Genomic DNA, 9,276 nt, shown 5'->3' on the forward strand with positions numbered 1-9,276 from the left:
GCAGCCATAAAAAAGGATGAGTTCGTGTCCTTTGTAGGGACATGGATGCAGCTGGAAACCATCATTCTCAGCAAACTGTCGCAAGAACAGAAAACCAAACACCGCATGTTCTCACTCATAGGTGGGAACTGAACAATGAGATCACTTGGACACCGGAAGGGGAGCATCACACACCGGGTCCTATTGTGGGGAGGGGGTAGGAGGGAGGGATAGCACTAGGAGATATACCTAATGTAAATGACGAGTTAAGGGGTGCAGCACACCAACATGGCACATGTATACATATGTAACAAACCTGCACTTTGTGCACATGTACCCTAGAACTTAAAGTATAATAATAAAAAAAAAAAAGAATGAGTGCTTCTGGCAAGTCACAAACAATCACACCACTTTGTATGGATCCTCTCCCTTCACACACTAATGCTGGCTTATTTATTCATAAATGATTATTATTGAGTCAACTGGATTAAGTCTAGTGAATGCTCGACTGAGGCCAAAGACTTGCTTAGGGATTTTCATGTCTGTCTCTGGTTAATTACGAGACACATATTTGGTATCAACGTTTCTAGTTTTCAGCTTTTCACTCATATTTAAATAAGGGTAAAGTGTAACAGATAAGTCTGATAATAACATAAACATGGCTGCTTGTACAAACCACCTTTACCACAAAGTTTCCTAGTTATTTAAGTCTCTCTTTTGGACTATGGGGGAAAACACAACCCAAGTTGTTGCTCTCTATCTTTTAACAAATTTTCCCTTCAGAAACAGAAGCATCATTGATGAGACTATAGTTTTGCTTATTATCAATCACTTTTCAGTGCTCTCTCACCCTAGAGTAACCTTAATGGGATTCAGGTGTTTAACAATTTTACTCTCATATTTGCAACTGCTTCATAAGGTGGTTACTTCCACACGTAGGTAATCTCAATTACTCAATTTTGGACACTTAATAATTGCAAGATCTAGCCAGGAAAAACTTTGAATGTAATTTATAATACTTTAATAGTACAACTACTGTACATTATTCATCAATATTAGGTGGCAACAAGCCATAAAGGAATTACAGTAGAAAGGCTTAGTTTCATTTTCCAATTTACCACTGACCACTATTTAACCTCTATGGATCTTACAACAGCACCCCCCTTTTCCTCGGGAAATATGTGACAAGACCCCGGTGGATGCCTGAAATCTCGGACAGTATCAAACCCTATAAGTACTGTGTGTTTTCCTATACATACATACCTATGATAGAGTTTAATTTATGAATTAAGCACAGCAAAAAGATGAACAATGAAATAGCACAATTATAACAATATTCTGCAATAAAAATTACGTGACTATGGTCTCTCGCTCAAAATATCTTACTGTACTGTACTCACCCTTCCTCTTGTAAAGATGTAAGATGATAAAAAATGCCTACATGATGAGATGAAGAGAGGTGAATAATGTAGGCATTGTGATGTAAATGGAAAATCCCAGAAATAAATTAATTCATAAAGTTTCAGTTTCAAGCTGTTTTGAGTAGTGTGATAAAATCTTGCCCCGACCTGATCTGTCCACCTGAGTTGCTGTTAATCACTTAGTAGTGGTCTCAGTTATCAGATTGACTGTTGCGGTATGGCAGGGCTTGTGTTTTCTTAATAATGGTTCCAAAGCGCAAGAGAAGATATGCAGTATTTTCAGACCGCGGCTGGCTGCGGGTAACTGAAACCTCAGAATGCAAAGCTGTGGACAAGGGGAAACTACTGCATTTTCTTCATGTATAAAATCACAGAGCTATCCTGGAAATTATATTAGCAGACTAAAACCTTCCATTTCATCAGTATGTCCTGCCTTAGATATGTGGCCAACAGACTATTCAAAAAGCACCACTAAAGACCCTAACAACCTTAAGGACAAAAACTGTATATTCATGACTATTCCTAATGGCTAGCTTTGAATAAAAAAGTACAATGAACATACTAAAATGAAGATAAAATAATTGTTACCTCTTTCATCTTCCAAATGAGTTTTCAAAGAGTCACTTTCCTGAGCATCTTCATTTATATGCACTTCACCAATGGGGCCATCATCAATGCAAATCACATTGCTGCTTAACCATTCTGAGTCATCCTTCTGTTCCTTAGTCAAATCTATTTGCTCGCTTTCAGAGAAGGACGGAGGCAAATCAGCCTTTACTGTGTTTGTTGTATAAAGCTGTGCTTTAAAAAAGTTTCTCTTAGCCTTTTTTGATTTCTGAGCAGTGCTTACTCTTACAAAGTGACTTTGGGGTGGTGTAACAAATGCCTTTGAAGTCCCAGAAGTATCAAAGTCATCCATATCATCCCAATCATTGATGGTTCTGAAAGAATCTGGTGAAGAACTAAATTCTAATTTCTTGAGAGCAGTATTCCAGGATTTCTTTACAGTTGGTGTGTTTTGGGTAGTGCATAAAACTTCCTTTGGAGTCTGCAAGAAATCTGGCAATAATGGTTTTGAGCCAACTCTCTGTGTTTGCTGTCCTGCGGGAGCATTTTTAAAGAAGTCCTTGACCCTCTGCTGATTTGTGGTGTCAGGTGGAGGTTCACTGAAGGAAAAGTCTTCGGTAACATTAACATCTTTATTTCTTAATACAGGTGTTTTTGCTACTGACACATTAGTGACAGACACATTGTTATCTGAAGATGTTTTCTTTTTAAAAGTGAAACCTCTGAAAAATAATGGAAAAACTGGATTAGATAGATCCATATTAACAACCCCCCCCCAACTCTACAAAACTGTAATTTTTAAAACTAATTCACACAGGTTACATTAATTGTATCCCAACTCCAACTGAGCAAAGAATCCATCTCTCTCTTGATTTTAAATTTATCAGGTAACTTAAATTCTATTTGTTCTCTGGTCCTTCCCATTCAGAGGCTAATTATATTTGGCTTTGAGAGTCCATTCCCACTACTTTATTTCTCAGGCTAGTAGTCCTTAGTCAATAGCATCTACAGAGCGGGGTGACAGCATAAATGAAAAAGGGAAGAGGTCGGGCGCAGTGGCTCATGCCTGTAATCCGAGCACTTTGGGAGGCTGAGGCAGGTGGATTGCTTGAGGTCAGGAGTTCGAGACCAGCCTGGCCAACATGGTGAAACCCCATCTCTAATAAAAATACAAAAAATTAGCCGGGCATAGTGGTGTATGCCTAAAGCCCTAGCTACTCAGGAGGCTGAGGCAGGAGAATCGCTTGAACCCAGGAGGTGGAGGTTGCAGTGAGCCAAGACTGTGCCACTGCATTCCAGCCTGGGTGACAGAGCAAGACTGTATCAAAAAAAAAAAAAAAAAAAAAGAGAGAGAGAGAAAGAAAAAGAAAAAGGGAGGAGATTCAAATGTGGCTACTTTTTGCTACTCTGATAAGAATTTTAAGGGGAAAAAGAGTTAAAAACTGCTAACTCTGTTAAAATCTGCAGGATAAGTAAAAGAGGCGGGAATCATGGCTGTCTGCTGGATTTAATGATCTGAAAAGTCAGTGGTGACTTCAAAGCCAGGCACCCCAGACACAGTCTACAACCTGGTAAAAGCATCACTTATAATATAAATTATTATCAGATATCATTAGGAGTCTGGAGGATAGCTCAGAGGAGAGGCAGAACTGGAGAGCTGTAGTTTCCTTATAAACTGTTGTTCGAAAGGATGTAAAATTATATTAAAATACTTGGCCAGGCGTGGTGGCTCATGCCTGTAATACCAGCACTTTAGGAGGCCAAGGAGGGCAGATCACTTGCGGTCAGGAGTTCGAGACCAGCCTGCCCAACATGGAGAAACCCCATTTCTACTAAAAATATGAAATTAGCCGGGCATGGTGGCGCATGCCTATAATCCCAGTTACTGGGGAGGCTGAAGCAGAAGAATCGCTTGAACCTGGAAGGCAGAGGTTGTGGTGAGCCAAGATTGCGCCATTGCACTCCAGCCTGGGCAACAAGAGTGAAACTCCGTCTCAAAAAAGTAAAAAAAAAGGCCAAGCATGGTGGCTCATGCATGTAATCCCAGCACTTTGGGAGGCCGAGGTGGGCAGATCATGAGGTCAGGAGATCGAGATCATCCTGGCTAACACAGTGAAACCGTCTCTACTAAAAAGTACAAAAAAAATTAGCTGGGTGTGGTGGCGGGCACCTGTAGTCCCAGCTACTTGGGAGGCTGAGGCAGGAGAATGGCATGCACCCGGGAGGCGGAGCTTGCAGTGAGTCGAGATCGCGCCACTGCACTCCAGCCTGGGCACACAGCGAGACTGTGCCTCAAAAAACAAAACAAAACAAAAACAAAAACAAAAAAACAACAAAAAACCCCACAAAACTTAAAAAACACTTATCTGCCCAAATTTACAAGATTATTCATTTACTCAACAAATCTTTATTGAGCAAATATTATGTGCCAGGAACCATGCAAAGGTGAGACATAATCTCACCTGGTGCTGCTAAAACATACTCTACCATTAATTGACAAAGTGGGAAGATCAATGAATCTCTCAGCTTCATTTCTTCATCTGTACAATGACAGAGTTTAAAGAGAAGATATCTCATGTGTACAATGTGGTAAGTTAGTGCCTATGTGACAGCAAACCAATAAAAACACTTACGAAAATTTTGGTTTTGAAAGACTTAATTTATTATTAAGTGTTCTGGCTGAATGACGTTCTAGTTGCTCCTGTAGATTATTCTGAGGAACAGCAGCCATAATCCTAAAAAGTGAGGGGAAAAAAAATTCAGTGAAGTTAGGTATTTTGCATTAATCACAATGTTTATTGAAGGGAGGAAGGATTTGATTCAAACAGGCATTGTTCCAAGTGTGCCCAGAGTAATAGGACTTTGTTTTTTTTTTTGGGTCAATAGACTGTTTTGACATTTACAACTAGTGACACTTGAAATATATAATCTTCAACTAACTGAAGGCTCACTTGAATAACGCAATAACCAGGTTCCCCCTCTCTTCCTCCACAATACTAAAATAAGTACAAAAGACATTAGGGAGGGGATTATTAGGAAAGGGCTTTTAGAAAAATGGGACCTGGCCTAGAAGGATAAACGGAAGCTGGAAGGGAGCGAGATGGGAGGAAATGATCAAAGCACACAGAAAGCCCAAAGAACAAATGAATAACTGAATTCTGTGCAAGGGCAAAATTGGGGAAAGGAGGAACGCCACCACCAATGAGAGCAAAGGTTTACCAGCAAGATACTATGCTTCATAATCATCTAGTTGCAACCTGAAAGAATACGTTTACCAAGCACATTTATATCCCTGTGTAACAAGCTGTGGTAATGCTGAGCTATAGCCCTCCTCGGCTTAACCACCTTAAAATTACTGGGGCTAAAGGAAGATCCTAGCTGTAATCCATGCATTAAAAAATCCTCACTTTAGCTGATAGTTATAACCCCATAAACCCTTTTCCCTACCTTTACCAGACATCTACTTTTATTATTTTATAGCATATATCTTAGGAGGCAGGGTTAACGCTAGATGGTATTTCTAGAAATATGAAGTTTCACATAAGCCATGTTCCACTCATTAACCTATATCTATCAACCATCTTGACTTTAGATAACAGTGAAAAGCAGAATTTAGAAGAAACTAAGTTACACTCAATTGAGAAATCTTCATGTTTATAAGCGTGATCATAATACAGCTTTTGTCCCACCTTCTCCAGAAGGAATTATTTCTGCTGCTTTTTCCTCTTTAACCTGCTTTAGGTAATATAGCTAGTTATTTAATAAACATTGAATAATTCACATTGGCATGTGAATTATATCTTGTTACCCCAAAAAAAGTAGATGGAAGGAATAAATCCCTACATACCTATCACCCAGATTCAACACTTATCAACTCATCCAATATTGTTACAGCTATACATACACCCTGAGTTCCTTACTCCACCATTTTGGAAGGCCACCTCCCAAAATAGTGACATTTAGATTGTTATTACTTCTTTCATTCATTAGCAGGAATACTTTTTGTTTGTTTGTTTTCTTTCTGAGACAGGGTATTGATCTGTTGCCCAGGATAGAGCACACTGGCTCAATCACAGCTCACCGCAGCCTCGACCTCCCGGGCTCAAGTGATCCTCCCACCTCAGCTTCCTGAGTATCTGGGACTACAGGTGTACACTACCACAACCCAGTTAATTTTTAAATTTTTAGTAAAGACAGGGTCTCACCATGTCACCCAGGCCGGTCTTGAACTCCTGCGCTCAAGTCATTATCCCACCTCAGCCTGCCAAAGTGCTGGGATTACAGGTGTGAGCCATGCCTAGCCAGCTATAAGACTTCTATCATAAGTTTCAAAATAATGATGCAGTACACTAAAAGCCCATACCTCACTACTATACAGTATATGCACGTGGCTGGCAGCAGCGGCTCATGCCTATAGTCCCAGCACTTTGGGAGGCTGAGGTGGACGGATTGCTTGAGCCCAGGAGTTTGAGACCAGGCTGGGCAACATGGCAAAACCCTGTCTCTATAAAAACTACAAAAAAATTAGCCTGGCCTGTGGTCCCCGCTACTCAGCAGGTTGAGGTGGGAGGGTTGCTTGAGTTGCAGTGAGCCGAGATTGTGCCACCGCACTCCAGCCTGTGCAACAGAGCAAGACTCTGTTTCAAAAAAAAAAAACAACAAAAAAGAAGTCTACACTTGTATCCCTTAAATATATTAATAATAATAAATAAGAAATGATATTCATTCTTTCACCACCTTCAAATAGTGAATTTTTTTTTCAGTATCATTATGAACTCACGGATTAAACATATTAGGTGTGTTTCAATCCAATACAGTGATCATCCTTATTGATTCTCAAATTGATTCATGTTTTGCCAGTGGGAGTTTTCAGGTGGGCGCTTCAGTCCTTATGACTTAACCTTATGAGTCATTGAGAGCTTCCTTCCTATATGGCATGAAAAGATGTTCCAGGCTTACCTTGTGCATTTTTTTGCACCAGATTTGGAATCAGCCATTTCTTCAAGCATCCCTAATTCTTGTTTTATTTTTCTTTTTTTGAGACAGGGTCTCACTTTGTTGCCCAGGCTGGAGTATAGTGGTGGCTCACTGTAGCCTCTGCCTCCCCAGCTCAAGTGTTCCTCCCACACAGCTGAACCACAGGTGCACACCACTATGCCCCGCTAAATTTTTGTATTTTTGGTAGAGATGGGGTTTCACCATGTTGCCCAGGCTAGCCTCGAACTCCTGTGCTCAAGGGATCCTCCTGCCTTGGCCTCCCAAAGTGCTGGGATTGCAGGTGTGAGCCACCGCATCCGGCTTCCCTGATTCTTTTTAATGGAAAATATTTTAAGACCTTGATCTCTGCAGTTCCTAGGGCACCTCACCATTTGGAATCCAGTTTAAAAGTATTGATCTTGGCTGGGCACAGTGGCTTATTCCTGTAATCCCAGCACTTTGGGAGGACGAGGCGGGTGGATCACGAGGTCAGGAGATTGAGACCATCCTGGCCAATATGGTGAAACTCCATCTCTACTAAAAATACCAAAATTAGTTGGGCATAGCGGCATGTGCCTGTAATCCCAGTTACTTGGGAAGCTGAGGCAAGAGAACTGCTTGAACCAGAGAGGCGGAGGATGCAGTGAACCAAGATTGCGCCACTGCAATCCAGCCTGGCAACAGAGCTAGACTCCATCTCAATAAATAAATAAATAAATAAATAAATAAATAATAAAATTATTGATCTTTTGTTAAGGTGTCCTCTCTCCAAGGTGCTGTACAATGTGGAAGTCTTTCCCACATTAATAAACGATGTGAAGTGATAAAGAGTGAAGTCAGACTATTGCCTTCTCAGAATTTCAACATCAACAAAGTAGACTACTGACAAGGAGGCAGAGGTACACAGATCTTCAGTCTTATGACACTAAGCAGAACAAAGTGGTCCATGGCATCATTACTTACCCTTTTCTCACATTCCTTCCATAACTTAATTTATTTTTGGATCAAAACTAGTCATGGTATTCTAATAACAGAGATTTCCTACATTACTGCACAGCATGGTTTTATGTTTATTTAGCCATCCCAGGAGAACAACTGTTTGATTAACTATTTTACAACTGTAGTGATTACACTATGGATTCACAGCTAGCATGCAGTCAACCTTAACTCTGAGAGGACCTCTTCCTACTTTTGATATGCACAGCTCTTTGGTTATTCCTCTCCAGGTAGCACCCTCCAGCAGGATCACATTCTGAAGTATGGTAATGAGTACATAATTTTCTTACTCAAAATCCTCAGTGGGAATGCTTTTAAGAAGTTGGTGAGTACTAAGAACTATAAGGGTATCTCTTCTGTACATAGTCCATTAAAATATCAATACAATTGTTTGACACAAAAAGAAAATTGTTCACCAACATGCCTGCAGTCTCTGCTACTCAGGAGACTGCGGCAGGAGGACTGTATGAGCCCAGGAGTTCAGGGCTGTAGTGCACTATGATCGCACCTGTAAACAGCCACTGCACTATAGTCTGGGCGACAATGTGAGGCCCCATCTCTTAAAAAAAAGTGTTCATTCACAATAACAAAGATCAGTGATAAAGGAGAAAAAATAACTGAAAACAAATAAATTTAGGCTAATGAAGTTTCACAATATTAAAAAAAGGAACAATTTCTGGGTACAATGAGCACTCAGAAACCAAAAAAATAAACCTATGAATTAGAGTGACCACAAAAATCACAAGTTCAATCTGGAAAACGATTAAAATTTTCTCCTACATATATGAAAGAAGCTATCATGCCATTACAAAAGCATATAAATAAGCAGGCCAGGAGCGCTGGCTCACGCCTATAATCGCAGCACTTTGGGAGGCTAAGGCGGGAGAATGGCTTGAGCCCAGGAGTTTGAGACAAGCCTGGGCAACATAGGGAGATCCTGTCTTTAGCCAGACACGGTGGCACACACCTACAGTCCCAGCTACTCAGGGAGGCTGAGGCGGGAGGATCCCTTGAGCCCAGGAGTTTGAGGCTGCAGTGAGTAATTCTGTGTCACTGCTCCAGCCTGGGTGACAGTGAGACCCTGTGTTTAAAAAAAGTCACAGGAAATGTAAGCTTCAAGCATTACCTTTAAAACTGGCTATTAAGAATTTTTCGGCTGGGCACGGTGGCTCAAGCCTGTAATCCCTCGCCAAGACGGGCGGATCACGAGGTCAGGAGATCAAGACCATCCTGGCTAACACGGTGAAACTCCGTCTCTAATAAAAAATACAAAAAACTACCCGGGCGAGGTGGCGGGCGCCTGTAGTCCCAGCTACTCGGGAGGCTGAGGCAGGAG

General features: G+C 41.0%; 1 protein-coding gene across 1 annotated transcript in view; it reads right to left on the bottom strand.

The window, feature by feature from the left end:
* The window catches only part of BLM (Bloom syndrome, RecQ helicase-like), a 112,044-nt gene that overhangs the window by 76,476 nt on the left and 26,292 nt on the right, over positions 1-9,276 (bottom strand). The window contains exons 2-3 of the mRNA XM_011978387.1: positions 4,601-4,702; positions 1,989-2,689 (exon numbers count right to left, since the gene is read on the bottom strand). Of these exons, the coding sequence (XP_011833777.1) occupies positions 1,989-2,689; positions 4,601-4,698 (799 nt within the window). The 5' untranslated portion in view covers positions 4,699-4,702. The remainder of the gene's footprint in view (positions 1-1,988; positions 2,690-4,600; positions 4,703-9,276) is intronic.

The sequence above is a fragment of the Mandrillus leucophaeus genome, unplaced genomic scaffold, assembly GCF_000951045.1.
Source record: "Mandrillus leucophaeus isolate KB7577 unplaced genomic scaffold, Mleu.le_1.0 Scaffold193, whole genome shotgun sequence".
Classification (NCBI taxonomy): domain Eukaryota; kingdom Metazoa; phylum Chordata; class Mammalia; order Primates; family Cercopithecidae; genus Mandrillus; species Mandrillus leucophaeus.